This window comes from Lichenostomus cassidix, chromosome 20, assembly GCF_008360975.1.
Source record: "Lichenostomus cassidix isolate B80296 chromosome 20, HeHo_3.0, whole genome shotgun sequence".
In the NCBI taxonomy this organism is placed as follows: Eukaryota; Metazoa; Chordata; class Aves; order Passeriformes; family Meliphagidae; genus Lichenostomus; species Lichenostomus cassidix.
Window position 1 is genome coordinate 3,138,943 of NC_139500.1, and position 19,939 is coordinate 3,158,881.

At 39.1% G+C, this 19,939-nt stretch overlaps 1 protein-coding gene across 2 annotated transcripts; it reads left to right on the forward strand.

Annotated features, from left to right (window-relative positions):
* The first annotated feature begins 1 nt into the window (after position 1).
* RAB22A (RAB22A, member RAS oncogene family) lies at positions 2–19,322 on the forward strand. Of its 2 annotated transcripts, none has more exons than XM_085079627.1 (7): positions 2–178; positions 1,975–2,054; positions 5,514–5,595; positions 9,553–9,624; positions 9,743–9,849; positions 11,658–11,767; positions 13,101–19,322. In XM_085079627.1, exons 1-7 carry the CDS (start codon positions 143–145, stop codon positions 13,196–13,198), a joined length of 585 nt encoding a protein of 194 aa, XP_084935753.1. In that variant the 5' UTR covers positions 2–142; the 3' UTR covers positions 13,199–19,322. The 2 variants fall into 2 exon arrangements, with proteins under 2 accessions (XP_084935753.1, XP_084935754.1); XM_085079628.1 differs by lacking the exon at positions 2–178 and adding an exon at positions 662–891.
* Positions 19,323–19,939: the final 617 nt, after the last annotated feature.

Here is a 19,939-nt window from a genome sequence, read left to right on the forward strand (position 1 = left end):
AGATGGCGGCGCGTCCGCGCAGCCTGAGGAGGAGCGCGGTGTGCGGGTAACCGGGGCGGGCGGGGGGCGGCCGCCGCGGGGACGGCGATGATCGTGCTGGGCCGCGTCTCAGGCGCTCGCTGAAGGCGCTGCCCGCCCGGCCATGGCTCTAAGGGAGCTGAAAGTTTGCCTTCTGGGGGTAAGTGCTGGGCGGCGGGAGGGAGGGTGGGAGCCGAATGAGGGGCCGGCTGGAGAGGCTCTGTGGTGGCGGGGAGCTTCTTGTCAGAGCTCTGTGGTGATGGCGGAGAGCTTCTGTCAGAGCCTGGAGAGGCTCTGTGGCGATGGCGGAGAGCTTCTCCCAGCTCAGGAAGGCTCTGTCAGAGCCCGGAGAGGCTGAGGAGCTCTCCCGGGGGCAGGCTGGCCTCGCCCCGAACCTCTGAGGGAACCGGGCGGACGCGCCTTCCCTTCCCTCTGCCAGGGCTCAATATCGCTCCTTTTTTGCCCTGTTCTCCTTCTAAAACATATAAGAGAGGAAGCACAAGTATCCAGTGTGTGCTCGTATCTTCCTCCCAGGTTGTTTCGGGCTTGGAGTTCACAAAATAAATTGAAGCACCTGAAATGAAACTGGTGGGAGAGAGGGAGGGGCCTGAATTTGTATTGTAAGAACATGGGTAGGCTTGGAAGCCTTGCAGGTGGTGGAAGAAGGAGACGCGGAGTGAAGCAGAAATTTAAAAATTAAAGGCTGTGAAGCTATGTTTACTTGGTTTGGACTGAGAGCCCCACGTTGAACAGGTGGAGGTGTCACCGCTTGCATCGAAACGTTGTTGTTCAGAGTTGTTTTCTGCTTCTAAATGGCCACGTTGCCCTTCAGAGGGGAAGATTATGTGTTCGTATGTCCTTCGTGTTCCGGAGGTATCTGGGGTAACTACTGGTTGTGTTCACCTGGCCTGAGAAACCTTTTGGCACGGCAGAAAAGGAGAATAAGCTCCCAGGAAAACTTGGGCTTGAACTTCCTGAGCCAGGAGCCACATCTGTGTTTCTCTTTTTAAGATTTGCTCTGATTAATGAGGCTGCAAATAGTATAAAATACAGAGCTATGATAATGTGCTCTTCCTCAAGAGGAAAACAGCTTGACAGGATGAACACAATCATAATGCTGTACCCAAATTAATGCAATGATCAGGAGGGTTTTTTTAAAAAATGCATGAATGACATAAAATTTCATTTTCAGTGAGGCAGTTCCTCATGGTTTTATTGCTTAAAAGTTTAATATCCCAGGAAATGTAAAGCAAATAATTTGTCTTCGTATGTCCTCATTAAAATACAATTACAAATGCCCAGCTTCTACTGAGAAGTGTTTTACTCCTAATACTTTATTTTACTTCTAAATGTGACTTCTCTATATCTTTTGCTTTTTAACCATGGAGTTGGTGGTGCGACAATATCCACAACCCAGAATTTTCATGTTCTGTTCCTTCTTTCACCATTTTCACCATTGTAGAGTTGCATTAGTAACGTGTTTCAGGTGTGTCACAGAAGAAATTTCAAGTCTTTCATTAAGCAGGGTGGGACAGCATTAGTCAGAGGTTGAATGCATGTGTCACACTTGTATAATTTCATGTGCTCCACTGGTCCTCCATCCTGACAAGCTGCACTCAATTGCTGTATATTTTACTAAAAGTGGTCTTTTCCTACTGCTGTTCCATTTCAAGTTCTACACAGCTTTGGGAAAAGCAAAGTTTGAGTAATAATAAATGTGAATGCAGATTTTTGTAGTCCTGCCAAAAAATTTAATTTTGTTTAGAAAACTGTATCTGTTCACAGACCTTTCATTTTTCTACTAAATTAGCATAATACCTGAAGTATTTCACAAGTTCGCTGAGATTCTCTGCAGGAATGTATTATTCATCATAAGGTACTGCAGGATTTGAGGACAAAAACAATAATGTTTATAGTAACTAATATCACTTTCAACTGTTTCTGTTCTTTTTTTAGGACACTGGTGTGGGCAAATCAAGTATCGTGTGGAGATTTGTCGAAGATAGCTTTGATCCCAACATCAACCCAACAATAGGGTAAGAAACCAAGCAAAGTAAATCTGATTTATGCAAGAATAAAATGAAATTACCTGAATAGATCACTTGGGAGCTCTTCGTGTGTGGCAGCTAAATGTGGTAATAAACATGACTGCAGCCTTAATTAAGCTCGTGAGCTACCTCAGGACATGTAGGAGTGTTCTCGGGACTCCTGCAGCTTCCATTTTCATGTGTAAGGTCTGGACCCATTTTGTATTGTTAATCTAAGCTAACAATGAATAAATTACACTACAGATGCTTCTGCTAAAGGGACAGCATGCTTTTCTCATGCACAGCCCTTAAATTTCAACATCTAATTATTATGCAACTCCACGGTTTCTAATTTATTTTTTTTAAGACTCAAGTACAGTAAATCTCCTAGGTTTTTGAGGGTGGGTAACATTCTAATTCAGGTAGGTCTCACCATTAATTAGTTAAAGTGTTACACTTCTGTATGCAATGCACACACAAAGCTAATTGATGAAACTGTTGTTGCAGTTGGTCTCATACATAAGGTCCAATACGTAATTTGAAAGTTGAGCCTCAGAGTAGCAACATTAGTGATCTCAAATCTTTTCATAGATAGAAGGAAAGGCAAGTATTAGGAATTCTTGGAGTGGTTGTTTGGGTTTTTTTAATTTCTTTTCCTGCCTATTTCTTTTGCTTAGCAAGTGTCTTTTGGGCTGCTTTGATAAGAAGCAATTTTTGGCTTATGGGAGGCCAGACTTTGATGACAAGAGACGTGTGGGGGTGTCAGTACAGCTTCCTCTCTCAGGTGTCACACAGGCTCTGCTACAGCTTTGACCAAAAAAGATCCTCCTGATAAAGATCAGCTGTGTCTCATCCTGTCCTTCTGAAAAATTGGTGTGCCCATGATCTCTCTCTTTTCCCTTACACCCCTCTCTTTTTTTGATTAATACTGAGTTGCAAGATGGTCTGTAGGAAGTGGGCTTTTGTTTAAATTTCCCTGTTAACAGAGGTTTATTGACAGTACTGACATCATTATACTTGCTTGAAGTGACAGACTGAAAATCTATCTCTCACCAGTCTTAACAGAATCATTCACTGGTCTGAGGACTGGTATTTTGGTGATTTGCTGTAGTGGTGTAAATGAATCCAAACTTGCCAGATGCAGGGGTTGTGTGAATCTCTAATAAGATACATAGTCCCAAAATTTAAAGCAAATTGATTTTGACATTTTTTTCATACCTTGCATTTATTTCCTAATTGAGACTAGTGGGTGGAAAGAACAAAGTAAGGATTAGAAGAGCTCTGAGTGTCTTGCAAAACTAAAGCTAAGAATGTTTCAACTTTATCCCTGGGTCTTTGAGTTCATGAGATACGATCTTGTTTCCTGTTCTGTTTTCATTCCTCTTAGAATTATCTGAGCAATCACACTGTTGTTGTCAATGTTCGCTGCTCAGGTTGAGATATGGGCAGCTGCAGAAGCCCTGCCAGTTTTGGTCCTCTCAGGATACTGAGGGCACATTTAAGCAGCATATACAGCTGGGTACTGCAGAATATCTAGTCTTTCATTCTAGCATCAAAAAGGAATATCAAACTGCTTTCAGGTACATCTTGTTCATGTAGTTACAGCGCCTGCTTGGTGGGAGAAGCAGCAGGAAAATGTAGTAGCAAAACAGACGTTATTCCTACTAAAAGTTATCAAGAGTACTCCAGTTTGGAGGTTTTTGTTGACCCAGTTGTCAAAGAATTTCAAGAAGCATTTAACCTCTTGTCAGGTACCACTTGTGATGGTTTAGTTGTGATGTGAATTACAGAAACACAACTGTTCAGTTCAAATTGACTGTACAAGGATATTTTGGTTTACAGAACCAAGTAAGATAAATTCAGTGAGAATCTATGTTTTGGGAAACTGTGTCCATACTGACCAGAGAATTCAGAGTTGATGCATAATTTGCAGCAGTCTTAAGGAAGTGAAAGTCTCTGCTGTGCTTTACAAGAGAGACTCTTATCACTTTGTTTTTCTTCATTGCAGAAATACATCAGCTAGTTAATGGTGTTGAAATCCATTGCAATTAGGCTCTTCCTTTTTAGGGGTGTTGCAACTTTATATTTGGCTTCTTAAAAGTCTAATTAACTTTGGAGATTGGCATACTATGTGACAAATGATCTGGACTTAAGGAAGGGGGAGAAGGTTACCTCCTAACACTGGAAACATTGTGTAACTGCTCCCTTTCCTTTTTATTTAATGTCTATAGCTATTAAATTGTCCTCCTGCAGCATTGAAACATATCCAGAGACTCCAGTTACACTAGCTACAAAAGTGTCAGGGACATCATTAAATGTATTCAAGCCCCAAGATAAACTGAACTTCAGAGTCCTGGGCTCAGGTATTTAATGTTGTTGATCATGCTGAAAGACTCTTGCTGTCTGAGTTTGACTGTACAGCAAGTTTGGGGTACTATAAGAGGCTCCAGTGTCTTCACAATCCTGTCAAAACTGACAGTACAAGAAGTTTGGAAGTCTGCAGTATTTTCAAGTGACAGGAGTTAATCACACAAAAGGTATTTAAGTTCACAGTATAGGATCTCATGTGCTTAAAACAAATATGTCACCTAGAGTTCCAGTTGTACAAGGATTTGAATTTGGTGTGTGGTTTTTCTAGTGAAAAATGTCCCTACTGGTAAGAGGTACAGCAAAGAACTTCCTCTTGTAAAAGAGTAGCTCTCTGAATTCGTATTCTTGTGGGAAATAGACTCATTCAGCTAAAGCAGATCAAGTAAACCACGAAAGTACTTTGTAATATTTAACTGTAAAACATCTTAAATTTGTGCAAGGGGAGAAGCACCTGGAGCATAGGAGAGACTTTTTTTTTTCCCCCTGTCCTCTGGAAGTCCAAGACCCTTTGCAAACTAAAATATGTAATGCCAGACAGGATCTGGGAGCTGTACAGGGTGCAGACAAGCAAGTTACTCTATTGATTTCTTTGTCCTGTTAACACCTACCAATAGTGATACTCATCTCCTATTTTATTCCCAAGTATGGATTTACCAGCACTTATCTGAATGTTAGTACAGAGATAGAAAAAGCTGATGCAAAGGGAGAGATTTGACCTCTTTTCCCCCAGAAGTTTCCAGTGTGTACTGAAGTAAATGTTGGGATGCTGTGAGGGAGAATGTTGTTAAAAGGCTGACCTTTCTAGGTTTTTCGGTCATACATCCTATATTTTTTATCCAAAGCTTATGAACAACTAAAATTTATAATTTGCATTCATGCTGTGTTTTGTTAGTTGAGTTCCAGCCTCTGAAAGGAAATTTCATCCTCTCTCAATTTCAGCCTTTATATCTGAAACTCTTCATCAGTTTGGTGTTTATGGGTAGAGGAAGCACTTTTATTGGAATGTGAACCTTTTTGAAAGCTCATGGTGGTAATGAATGATCTAAAGATATCTTTAAGTTCTGAAAAAGCATGAATTATGGTTGGTTTTATTTTTAGAGCCTCATTTATGACCAAGACTGTACAGTATCAAAATGAGCTGCATAAATTCCTGATTTGGGATACAGCTGGACAGGAGCGGGTAAGTAAAGTCAATATCCGTGGAGAAAGTCTGGGCCAGAGCTTGGGTTGCTTTTCAACTCTGCCCCTGAAGGTCACAAAGGGATCTGGTTTTACAAATATGTTTTAGAACACTTGTTTCTCTGCAGGTTTCTATCAAGATGTGAGTGCTGTAGATATGTTTTTATTTTTCATTGTTATCATGATTCGAGTACACATGTAAGGAAGATTACCTAAGAGGAGCTTGTGAAACAATAGACTGGGTTTAGATTCACTGCAAGGGAGTGGTCTTTCCAAAGAAAACAAGGCTGGTGTGGGGGGCAGAGCCAGTAGCTGTCTCTAGTACCATTTCTAGTTGAGTTTTAAACATTTAACTGCAATGTTTGCAGCCAGTGCAGCAACACAAGAATCAAAGTGAAATGAATTATTATGTTTCATAGTACAAGTAAGGCACTGATTCTGGAAAAATATACACATTCTATTAGCTTCACTGTTAGGCTTATAAATGTGTGTAAGATGTAGATTTAGGCTTTCCAAAGCAGACTTCCAATCAATGTTACTGGTGATAACTGCTCTTTTATTCTTTTGTAAAGTTTTGCTAATCAAATCTGATGGTGTTAGAAGCTATGTCAAGGAATCTCTTTTGAAATTTAAATTATGATTTAGTAGTTTGGGGTTTTGATCTCTGCAGTATGCATAGTTCTGAGAGAAAGCAACAAAAGCTTAGAAGAACATAACTAGTCAGGAGAAATCCCAGTTAACTAATTTGCATGATTTTTACTTGGAATTTAAAAGGAAGACTTTGCTAGAGAAATTGCTTGCTTATGGATTACTAATAAGAGTGGTAGAAATCACAGTAGCTGTATTAACAGTGCTTATTCTTGCTGTTCCTTGATGGAAGTGAACTATTGGCAACTGTCAATGACTCATGATGAGTTTATTTAGGATGTGAGGTAACTGTGACAGAGGTTGGGTTATTACTTTAGGGTAACATCTGGCAAATGCAACTGCACTATTTTTCAGGATTGGCTTAAGAAACAGCCCAAACAGAAAAACAAATAAACCAGCAAAACAACTCCCCATTAACAAAACAAACACCTTTTGTCAGTCATCCCTATCAGAGCACTCAATCTTTAGGATTCCTGATGGAACTGACTTGCCAGCTTTTTGGCTTGATAACAGCCTTGAGGGCTAGGAAGTATCTCAAGTATATTTGTATTGTGATTTAGTGCTGTAGATTTTGAATGACAATTTATTTCCTTCCAACAGCACCATATAAAGCAAACTTAAGTTGTCAGGGATGTTTCCCAGGAGTATGTCCAATAGTATCTGTGTTATCAAAAATATCTTGAGCCCTTCCATTCCTAGCAGTCAGTCAGCATTTGCTGTAAATAGTTTGTCTTAAGTGTACACTGTAACCCATTCTGGGATGCTAATGCTGGAAAGTGATATTCTGAGAGGTAGAGGATGAATTTTTAGAGGTTGGTGCTCTCAAATGGAAAGCTTTATAAACATTCCTGCCACTATTTGGCAGGAAACATCCATTACATTTTAACATTCCATCCTGTTCACTTTAACTGTGCAAGGAATGGGAGGACCCTGTAATTTGGATTCAGCACATCTAATCTGTAGAAGCTACTCTGTACATGACCAGCATGTTCCTGGTCTATTTTTAGACTCTCAGTGATACCTCTTTAATTTTATTCCATACAACTTCCTTGATACCTTTATTGAAATCAAAAAAGAAAAGGTGTCTTACCAGGGCTCTGACCTAGGAGCTGTGATACCTGTGAAGCTTATGAGCCATATCTGAGAGAAGTCACTTGAGATCCCAGTATAACCAAGGAAATCAGTGAATTGTGAGCAAGGATGTTTGCTTTGAAATTATTCAGTATCTACACAGCTGTTTCTTTCTCCAGAGCAGGACAGCACTATCACTGCTCTCACAAGTGGGCTGTATACCTGCCTGGCCCTGAAATCTGTAGCACTGTTTTCTGGTCATGCAACAAATCTGGCAATGAATTATGGAAGGGATTCCCTCCGTGGAATAGATCTGGAGTACCAAAAATATCCACACCATTCTTGGAACTGAAATGTCTCTGCTGAGCTATGATGTGGAATGCATGGAATTCATAGTCCTGGCTTTTTGAGGAGTGTTCTCTGTTTTCCATTTCAAAAGCCCAGCTGCAAATGGTGCTGAGCTGCACTGGGCACCCCTTTGCTCTCAGTGGCTTCAGGGATGCCTGGGTAGCCTTGTTGCAGAGGTGGAAATGTGCACCAAGTCACCTCACACAGCTCATTCACACACACCTTATTTCTTCTCTCATTTCTTTTACACTGAGTTAAATTGATAGGAGGTCACTTACAGTAATTAGGATTTTTGCCTTCTTACCTAACAGTTTGGAGTTTCCCTGGCAAATCATTTTAGGTTGTCTTAATAATTCTGTCAAAACACAAATTGGAGGCTGTGGGGGCAAGCTGAAGTGTTTGGAAAAATTGCAAAAGGAAAATCCAGTGTTTCTGGTAACATCTGTTTTGTTAATATATTTTATCTACCGACTGCTCTTAGGTGGAAAAAAATATCTAAGCGTTAGCAGCCAGGAAATGAGAGTAATACAAAATCAGCAAGTGAAAGTTGGTTTATTCCCAATGTAAATAGTGAAATAATCAAAAAGCCAGGTTGCAACCAGTCCAAGTGGTGGTTTACCAAATATGTTTCCCTTTACATTTTAGTACTTCGAAGGAAGAGAGGGATTATGTCCCAATGTGAACTGAATGCCTGCCCATGTTTCCCTTTGCCACTATTAAATATTTTTATATTCTGAACTTTGTGTTCAAAATCCTATTTTCAAAACAGAATATGAGAGCCAAATGTAAATGGTCTGGAATTCTGCTTTATAGCAAGATTTTTATGATTTATTATATTGCTCTCAGTTGAACTGTACTAAGCAAAAGGAAATTGGTATTTTATATAGAAATGAATAAGCCTTTATGAAAAACTGTATCCAATTCATTATTTTTACCCTGAATAATAAGATGCACAAAAGCTCTAAATCATACATAATTATATAGAACCAATACATGCAGTTCACTGTGTGCTTTGATGGAGAGTTCTGGTTGCTAGATTAGTTGTCTTGGCTTTTTTTTTTTAAGTTGGCAGAATATCTTACTGTTCTTAAGAATGCTTCATTGATATTTTGATGCAGCTTGATCATGTACTTTATCATTTTTTAGCCCTGGATTCATAAGGCTCTATCCACACAAAGGTACAGGCCCTACCAAGCAAACAGGCCTGCTGTAGATTTAATTTTGAAAATCACAAGAAAATTACTGCAGCCTTTTATCTAGTATGTTCCTTAAAGCTCTGCTTGCAACAGGGCACATAGCTGTGGGCTTTTGAAGCTTTTAGTTTTAAACATGTTTCTAAATTTAAGAGAAAAACTGAAGCAAAATCCTTAAAGCTATATGTTAGATAATGAAGAAATCAACATTTCTATCATTTAAGACTGATGACTGTTTCATGGAGCTAGAGGTGGACCCCAGCTTCTGAATATTTCAGATCAATATTTATCCATGTTCGTTTTCTTGACATTTTTGTCTTAGTCAAGATTGAACTTGCTTCTTCCTGCATTTTTGCCCTTGTTTGGTGTTTAAAGTTGATCACATGCATGTTTGTGTAGACAGTCTTTTAAGTGAGAGGTTCTGATGTAGGCAAAATAAGATGAAGTTTGCCTTCCTGCTGTTTGCAGTAGGTGTGCTGCTGATCCCCAAAGTATTTATTGCTTGGCCTTTGTAGACCAATGCCTTCCTGGGAGATTGTGCTCTACTGCACAGAATAATTGTGACTGTAAAGAAAACTTTTCCACTGCTGTGATCTTTAAAACTGGTTTTCACCTTTTTCAATAGTAGTAATAATGATAGTGAGGTTCTGGAGGTCAGTGGAAGATCAGGTTTATGTTGTCTGGTGTCTTTCTTCCAGTTTCGTGCTTTAGCCCCGATGTATTACCGAGGGTCAGCAGCAGCCATTATAGTGTATGACATCACTAAAGAGGTAAGAAACTTGATCTTGACCCAGCATTACAATTTCTGGGGTTTTTTATTTGTGTCATGGGCCAGTTCTGACTTAATTCCTTCCGTCTTACTTCTTTTTTTTTTTCTTTTCCACATAGGAAACTTTCTCAACGTTAAAGAACTGGGTTAAAGAGCTTCGCCAGCATGGACCTCCCAACATTGTTGTAGCTATTGCAGGAAATAAGTGTGATCTTAATGATGTAAGGTAAATAACTGTTGTCAGTTTTGAGGCTTTCCCTTAAGCCCTAGTGTTAAATATTTTAAGATTTTAGAGCAGCTGAAAGGTGTAGAACAATTTAAGCTGTTCTGCTCTAGTGCTGTAATTTCACAAGGGGTTTGAGCGGTTTCTACTGTCAGAGGACGTGGGGTTTGAGCTGTTTCTACTGTCAGAAGATGTGGTTAGTCTGCCCTTGGATGGTCTTACCCACTTCCTCCCCTGTGCTGATGTGAGTACACATGTGATTGGGCAGTAAATTGGGCTGTAAAATGGATCCAGATTAAAACTAACTCTTTAAAAAATAAGAAAACTGATCCAAGTATATTTGTCTTTCTCCCACTGTGAACACTTGCTGGCATAACGGTGTGGGGATAGCAGGGTTAGGAATGAGCAGTTTACAGGGAGACAGGATTACCTTTTCTGGTGGCAGTGCCAAGTTACACAAACCTAAACTGCCTGTGAATCTATAGTGTAATAGAAGCTGTTTACCTCACTTTACGAGAAGTGCCCCTGTCAGTCTGTAGCACCTCATTTTGTTAGGAAAAACATCAAGCCTGTTGGAAAGCATTGTGTAGGTTTTTCTGACTTGCTTGTTCAGGTGCCTTCCTTCCCTGCTTAAATATTGGGGTGGAATTGACTGTGACCAAAATAGTTGCAGCGAGCGGGAAAAGCTCTTGAGAAACTTCATGAACAGCCAAACTTTCAGGAAGGCATGTACTAAAAACAAAAGAAGGCCTTTTTTATTGATGTCCTGGTAAAATAAGCCAAAATTCAGAAAGAAGGTGTGTGTAAACTTCTTGGGTTTAGGTTTCACTGGAAAAGGCACCACAGCTGGTGTCTCAAAGGAGACAGATGGTTATATGTTTAAAGAACCACTGCAAAGGTGGTTTTGAGTATGATTTTACAAATTGTTAATACCTAGCAGTTATCTAGTGAGCTCTACTAATTTTGTTAGAAGTAGCATGTGTTTTGAAGGAAATACAGTGTACAATTACTTAGAACTGTACTTGTCTCACATGCTCAGCTGGCATCATAAATGTGAACATTGCTATTCAAGCTAATGAGGAAGATTCCTTGAACTTTATTCAGAGGCAATATTTGAGTCACTGATCAATCTCCATGCTCTTGATATTCTCAAGTCCCCCATTACTGAAAGTAGCCTGTTCTGTAAAAATTGTATGGGAAGTGATACAGCATAAGGTCCCGAGCTCCCTACAGCTACTGGGGTTTGTATTTTTCATTTTGTATAAGGAAAGAAACTACATAATCAACTTGCCTGCCTACTTCGGGGTACAGAACAAGTAGTACTCTTCTGTATACTCAGTATAAAAATACTCTTCTTTCATAGCTATGTCTTCATGCAAAGTAAATGCTGCACTGATGATTTGTGCAGTGTTGGGAGATACTTTAATTTTATAAACAGTTGTAAGAAATGCACAGGATCATTGGAAATAATGCTTTAGGATCTTCTCAGAACATCTAAAGCTGGGGGGATGAATAACACACCTCATAAGGATTGATTGTAGACCTGAGCTTAGAGCACTCAAGACAAAACCACTGCAGTGTTGTCAGATGGATGAAGGCCTTGAGTAGTTCATGACTGTGCTCATACCTCAAGGCAGGGAGACAGGGCAGAGTAAAGAATGAGCATCAGTTTCAGCATCAGGGAGCACTGTGATGCCAAACAGGTAAAATATTCATTATAGGAGACACTTAAACTTCATCTGTCTCTTAAGGTTTTGAATAATGGGGTTCTTTTGCATTCATGGCTTTTTCTTTCCTTTTTTTTTTTCCAGAGAAGTCATGGAAAAAGATGCTAAAGACTATGCAGATTCCATTCATGCAATATTTGTAGAGACAAGTGCGAAAAATGCAATAAACATTAATGAACTCTTTATAGAAATTAGTAAGTATTTAAACAGTTAATGTACTCTCTTCTGCAAAATGTTCAAGTAGAAATTTGATTTCTGTATTTTTGTGCTGTTTGGGTGAGAGTATGCTGACTTAAATTTGTTACAATCTGACATGACTACAAACTGCAAAATGAGCTGCATGAATTTCTGGTCATCTAATGACCTCTAAATATTCCTTCTAGAGATTTTCAGCCTACTGTGATGCTGCTGGATAAGTAGCAATCAAGGCACTCATGTCAGAAGTCAGTGTCATCTTACCATGTCTGTTATTGAATGTTCCAATTAGTACTTCCAAGGTTATGGAAGGGAAAGGAAATTGCATAAGGAAGATCCAGACTTCATACATCTGAGAGAAGGAATTAAGTTCTCACTCTTAGTGTTGGTACTTAAACTAAAATACTGTATTTTTAAAAATACAAGAATTCATAAATGCCAGATTACTGTGTGGGGAATAGCAACTACTGCATGTAGATTTTCCACAAGTATGGTTGTAGTACCTTGGGGTTTTTTAATATTAAATTGCAAATCTTTTCTGTCTCATTTGTGCTGAGGACAACAAATGCTGCTTTTTGTGTGTATTAATAAAAAGCAAACAGTATTCCAAAGTGAATTCCATGCAATATTATTTGGAAGATATGTGTCAAGTAGCAGCACCAATGTGCAGGTATGTCAGCCTGTTTGTGAAAAGAGGACTAACTACAGAAACATCAGACTTAAGAAATAAGAGTCTGTAGAAGCAGCTGCATATATTGAAGCTGATGCAAAAAGTATGTGCTGTAGATTAGCTTCCTGATTTACTGACTTAATAGTTGCTCTCTAAAATTGATCTTGAATAAATTATGGGGGGGGAAAAAAAATCATAAATCCTCCTCAGAAGAGAATGCTCAACCAGGAAGAGTCATTTTAAAGAGTGATGAGATGACTAAAGCAGCTGTCTCTACAAGCACTCCTTTGCTAAGCCCAATGCAGGTGATCTGTGGAAATACAGGTCAAGATGGTTGTTCTCAAGCTATTCCAGATGGCATTGCATCCTGCAGAGGATATTCTCCAAGTGCTTTTACAGCTCAGCTGTCCAGGTCTAGATGAGCCTGAAGTGTAACTGCTGCTAAATTGGCTTCAAACTGCCTCTGCTCTCCTTTTGTGCAGCAGTCCCTCTTACAGACATAACACAGACTGTTGCTGCCATCCTGCTGGGCAGGAATGTCATCCCTAATGACCTACAGCTAATTGAAGACACGTTTTTGTATACACAACACACACCGGATGCTTAGAATTAGTTTCAAGTATAACATTTCCTATAAATTTCTTTTTCCTGCCTCCTTGTAGGTCGCAGAATTCCATCCACTGACACCAACCCCCAGTCCAGTGGAAAGGGCTTCAAACTTCGACGACAGCCATCGGTGACAAAGCGCAGCTGCTGTTGACTGACCCCTTAGAAAATCAAGCTTGTTTATACAGTAGGTGGTCTTGGAAGTTAATAGTTCACGTTGGGTTTATATTATCAGTCTTAGATCTCTATCTGCTGGTGTTCATACACCCGAGGTCCCCCAAAAAGGGGACCAGCTCATCTGACACCCTACGCACGCAGAAAAGACTGCAGTCGTCAGGACAGCCTGCTGGCTTACACAGCGTGCAGTGTCTCTTGCATTCAAAGGGAATCCATCATCACTTTTTTTGGCCTTGCTTGATTGGAAGGTGACTACATGGATGGTAGAACTGAAATGTTTTCCTAGTTTTGTAATCAAGGTTGTGGGAGTTGTTTTGTAAAAAGGGAAATGAGCACTTTCGTGGGAGATCGGGGGAGGAGGAGTCTGGAAGTTAGAAGTCATTTCTTCCTTTTCTTTAGTGAGCCTTATTTTAAATTTTGGTGTAGCTCATCCAAACTATGGACAGTTGATGTGAGATGGCTACAGAATACACAGCTGAAGACAAACAGTAGGCAAATCAGTCCATCCAGTCCCCAAATCCCATTTGCACTTTTTATTTAAAGATGATCTGCACTGGGGGTGGGGACACATGCAACAGATCTTAAACCACAGACAATCTTCTTTTTCATGCTGACTGTAATCACTTTAAGGCAAACTGATATGCTTATAGTCATCTTTTTGTTGTTACAAGTTTCTTAATATTAAGATGTTGATTGAAGAAAATTGCTTGTAGATCTGACTAAATTAAGTGGTTACTGACTAAAAAGAGATGCTGTAAACAGATGCTGCCAGTGGTTCTGATAAGACCTACAAGTTTTTGGGGAGAGCTTTTAATTGCTTAGCATGTGTAAAGTGTTCATATTATATTTATGAGACCAGTGTTTAAAGTGTTATAAATTATGTAAAAACAGTAAAAAATAATACAATCTTCTACACTCCTTCCATTCCACACCTAGGGATAAACTCGTGGGGAATCTCCATCATGGGTTTTTTTCCTGCATTTTAGGTATTGTCACTGTGAGTTCATCCAGAGGCAGATGAAATTCTTTCTTTTTCAATCACATTTGAAAGGGCCAATAGAGAATCCTGTTGGGGCAGCATGAGGCCTGTCTGTTGAACAAGCTTTCATCTGGGGTGCACCCAGTCTTTCCTATTTTGGGCACAAAAATACACATAGGAAGTAACCTTGTGACGTGGTAATGTAGATCATTACCTCTTGGCTCCTGGGGTTTTTCATCTGTGAGGGTTTTTAGCAAATCAGTGTTTAGCTTATTCTGTATTGGTTTTGGTAGGCTTTCAATTAAACTATAGGTTGACCATACCTGTTTGTGCTCTTATTTATTTTTACTTTTTGTTTCTTGCCAGCACTAGTGAGAAACTTCTATACTTTTGAAGAAAAAGAGCTTAATAGTCTTGAGTATATACTAAAATATGCTGTTTAGCTTTAGTATCAAACTGAGGTCATGATGATCCTTGTTCTTTCTTTTTATCTGGTTTTCTATCATCTCAAGTATTCTCTGTGAAGGAAATGTAGGAAAGTTTGGAAGAAATTAAAGGACTTCAGATTCATTTGTGTTAGTGAAAATTCTTGAAGAGCTGGAGCAAAACAGGCAAACTGGTACAGTGAGGTTTTTGGATGGGTCAGTGAGGATAATGATATTTGGTGACTACATTTTTGTCATGCCTTTTCCTTACCCCACCTGCATGGCCAATTCTGCCTTCTTTGCCACAGTCCTACAGGCTCCATGCTTCTAGAGAGCCCAAGAAATACGTCTTCATGGGCATACATCCTACTCTTTCTGCAGTTCTGATCTTGAATTACTGCAGGTAATAACACATGGAAACAGCCATTTCAGATTGACCAAACTCCCAGCCCTGGAGTGAGGCTGCTTTTTAACAGTTGCCTATTTAAAAAGACAGACGGTTGATGTAAGTTCTTCTGAGTCAAGATAAGTGTTTATTGATCATTGGCCTTGCTGAAAGCTGGAATGCAGTCTTCCCTGCATGAGATGCACATGCTCATTGTTTCATTTTTGGTGGAGAAGAATGGTTTCTTTTGTGTTAATAATTTGTTAGGTCAGCTGCTTTGATCTTGCACTAGGCTTGCTGGAATTGGTTATATTTTGTCCTAACATAGCTTCTCTATTCAGAGATACATCAGTATTGGAGTGTTTGGAGTGCTGATTATCAACCATTCCAGCTAAATTTTTAATAATGTTTTCCTGGTAAGAAGCTGTTAAAAAAGCTCAGGATTAACATTTTATTCCACCATGTCTTTCTGTTTAATGAGTGGAGGTTATCAGAGAGACTAAACTTTCAGGTACTGTCAAAGGGAATTACACAACCACAGAATGGTTCAGGTTGGAAGGGACCACAGTGGGTCATCTGTTTCAGCCTCCCTGCTCAAGCAGGGTCATCCCAGAGCACATGGCACAGATGAATTTCTGCAGAACAAGTTTGAAAGGGTAAAGTGTCATGTATGGAAAAATGTAATGAGGTGTATGTTATCTCATTAATCCAGAGCATTTTTTCAGCTAAAAAAATATGTCTATTGCAACTTCTAAACACCACCAGTTCTTTCTCATGAAAGTTACAGAACTGGAAGAAAAAAATACAATTTGATAAATATTTCATTCTTAAACTTTGGAGCAACTTGAATGTGCTCCCCAAGTTTTGGAAGGTGTCTTCATCTAACACTATTAAAACAGTCACTTAGCTGACTTGCCAGGCTCTCAATCTGTGCTGTAGGTAGTTCTGTAAGATATTTTATATACTGAAAACTGGTATATTAAGTGCCCAAGTAGGCAAAGTTTGGAAGCTTACATTTAATAACAGGAGTATCTAGTAACCATACTACTGAAAATTGTTCTAGGTGCTTTGAAAAGCTCTACAATTCCAACAACTTTTGCTGTTGCCATGAAGGTAAAGATTTTCTTATTAGGTCCAACAAATCACTGCACTTCAGATCTCTGCTGACATCAGTGAGACCCTTCCTTTAAGTGCTGCAGGATCAGACAGTTAATGGCTTAGAAGGATGTTTTATGCAGACTTGAGGCTTTGATGTGTTGCTTTACATTTTATGCTAGCAGCCTGCTCGAGAAAGATTATTTACTTGCTTGGGAAGAGAGTAAGAGGAGAGGAGAGAGGACCTACTTACCGATTTGGAAGTCTAATCCTTTAACCTGGTTGAGGGAGGACTGTGTTCTTGGTTAAAGCTTCATTTTAATTATCAAAAAGTAATTAAGGGTGAATATCTTGAATGGTTTAACAGTTGGCCTCAGCAAGATTTTTTGTTACACTGTAAAGTTTAAATTATTTCTTAACATTAGTGTTAAGTTCCAGTATAACACATTATTAGTTGGAAAAGGAAGCTTTAGCAGTGATGTTTGAATGACTTGCTTGTGAAACAGTCTTTAGTGTGTATTAAGGATGGTGTAGGCTATTTGTGGTGTGCTGTGTCAGCAATCTGCAAAGACTATCTTGGGAATGGATGATTTACAGGACAGAAGCTGTCAGAATGCTGGAGTTGCTCACCCTGAAGTGAACCTCCCTCAGCAGCAATAGCTACAGTCAAGCAGGGCAAAATCATCTCCAACATGAGGAGAGCCTGCATAACTCACTGGCTTCAACTTTTACACTGCTTGTTCATTTTTTAACAAGGCTTCACGTATCTCTCTTGAATACTTTCAGCCTCTAGAAAAGGCTTTTTGCTTCATAGTCAAGAGAGAAGGAAAGACTTTCTTAACTTTTCTAGCAGGAAGTCATTGTACAGCCATCTGAGACGGTTTGTAAATCATAAGTCAGTTATTTAAAGCAGAATTAGGTACTTGGAGTTAAGCCTCTAAAAAATCTGCAAAAAAATCTCAAAAGTGTTAATGTTTTAAGTTCAGATCCCATCTCTAGTAATAGATCACAGCCTAGTGATGGTAGGTGACAGAAGATTTACAGAAATGTGATGGTGTGAGTTACCAATGTAAGATGGAAATACAGGTTCTAGTATTGAAAAAAAGTTGTTAGCTTTCCTTTGAGTCATATGGCTCCAGCTTGTCAAAAGGAATATGCTTGAAACTACATTTTTGTATATCATACAAAAATTCAGGTGCCAAAACATAATTCCCAAACATTATTTAGGCCTTCTGACACCAGTGTTTGTTTCTGAAAAATCCTTTCTGATACTCTGGAAGTCTCAAAAGTATGAATGCAAACCACTTCTTGGTCAGCTACAGTCAAAAATGCACGACTTGAAAAAAATCAAACAAGCATTACCAGACCTTATCCATGAAGTATCACAGATAAAAAAATCTTTCAAGAGATATAAGAAATCCAAGAGTACTGATGAGCTTAGTCTCTGACATGTCAAAATGTTGCTAGGGTCAGCTTTTTCGTCCTTCCTCCTATTTCCTCCCACCCCACCCAACCCTGAATTTCTAACATAGTGTTGTCAGAGTATACATGCTATAAAGAGCTATTCAGAAATACTTAGAAGAGTTCTAATGGGTGAGAGTTACTTGGTGCTCCCTATTTTACATGGAGAATCAGGGCAGTAGGATGACTTTTCTCATCATAGAATAAAGACTTCTTAGAAGAAACAATTTTACTCTTCCAGTTACATCAACCTGCAAACTGATGTTCTTAAATTTTTCCTTAAACACTAACTATAAATTTTATTTAAGGAGCTAATTACCTTTGTAAAGGTTTTCTTCTTTTAAGAACATTGGGGTTTTCTTTGCTTCGTTTCTGTTGATGTTCTCACATACATATTATTGAACAAACCAACTGCTACTCCTTTTTCAAATGCTGAAGGACACAGACGACTCTTCTGTCATGCTTTTCATCGCTGTGGGTGTGATACTCCATCCAGTTGTTGCACTTGAATATTCTGTAACTCTGACACCTTGATAGATTCACTGCTACTATCTTGCCTCACTTTTACTCGTGTTACAGTATGTATTTCCTATTAAATCCATTATGTTTTCTTGGCAATTTGGTCTTTGTTTCCTTATGGGATTTAGATAATAATAGGCGGTGAGTGTCTTTTTTGCCACAAAGTTCTAGAAGTATCTGTCACAGCAGCAAATATTTGTAAGCAAAATGGTAATTCTTTAGTACAGCCTTATGAAACTGTTACAGCAGCTGAGACCTGGGCCATGACTGTATTTTACCACATAAAGAAGGCTAAAAGCACATTCACCTGGAGGAGCAAATTATTGTAAGCCTCTGGTCAACTCTTCTGTGTTTTAACTTTCTTTCTTGTACTTCCTCTTTCTGAATACTGTGTATCCAACACTGACACTGTGACAGTGAATTAATTGATTTGAGGCACAGAAATGGGCATTTCTGTAGCTAAGACACTTAAGACTCCTGGCAATCTTCCCACTTGTACCCCCCACAGTGAGGACAATGAAGAAAAAAGGATTTTTTGTCTGAATGAGAAACTGCATTTGTGTGTTCAGGACACAAAAATAACCTGATATGCATAGAGCTCTTGCAGTGTAGTAAATGTTTGCCTGTAAAATTAGGTGTGAAGGTTAACCTTTGTATCAGCAATTCTTGTCACTCATAACAACATTCTGCCTTTTCATTCTAGGATGGGGTTAACCTGTTACAAGGGTTGAAAGGTCTGTGCCTTCTTACTATATTATCTCTTACTGAAACAAACTTAAGCCGCTCAAAGTTACAGAGCATTTGCAGCACTGTAAACTGCACAAATTTCCAACCATTGCTTCACTGCATGAAGTGTAGTCAGATTACTAGTGATGAGATATTGTAGTGATGAATTCCCAAGCTTATGAATGTTTTGAGACTTTTTTTTAGTCTTCTCTTGGGCTGGTCCTGAGAGCGTGTACAGGTTTGTCTGTATTGTTGGTTTGTAGATGCTAATGAGGAAAACCAGGCCTTTGTTCTCTCCTTTTTGTTTGAATTGTTACACTCCCATATAGTGCATAGAATGCAAATACAGAAATGTTGATTTGACATAATGTAAACAGCCTTTTCAGCCTAAGCATTCATAATAAACTTTTATAGTGTAATAACATGCTAAATCACTACCAATCTGATGTATTGTGCAAAAGAAAAAAAAAGGTGTAAACATTTTATTAATAAAAAGCTTTGTTTATAAATATGATGGCTGTGTTTATAAATGCTTCCAAAATTCTCAACATCTTAAAAAACAGTCTCTATAGCAATATAATTATAGAAGAGGAATGTAAGCAATAGCTTACATGTACAAATGACTGGAATAGCTGTTTTCCAGAAGTCCTGACTCTTGGTGTGCAGAAACTGGAGCTTTTCCCTGGTTTATGTACACACAGACAAAGGCAGAAGATCTTGTGCAAAGAAGGGATGGGGGGAAACAGCAGAGAGAATGCAGCTTTTGTGTAACACTTCCTTTCTTTGCAGCACCATGTCTGAGAAAGTGCAGGCCACACACAGTCTTGTCAAGCAGGGCAAGGCCTGACAAATTCTACCAGGGCCAAGTTATTTAATACGTTGCTTTTACCTTAGACTGCGTGAAATGCACGGTTCTTGACTTCTTAAGCCAGTTTTCTGTCAATCAAAACTGTAAAGTGCTTTTAATATCTGCATAGTGTCATGGGGCCTGTTGTGCTGGGAAGGGATCTTCTCTTGTTAATACAGCCAGCTGGTTGGTAGCTTGCTTTTTTTAAACCTCTGCTCTGGTGCTTATGTCGTCCCCAAAAATACAGAGTTGGCTACAGTTAATTTGCTTGTCTTAGATGA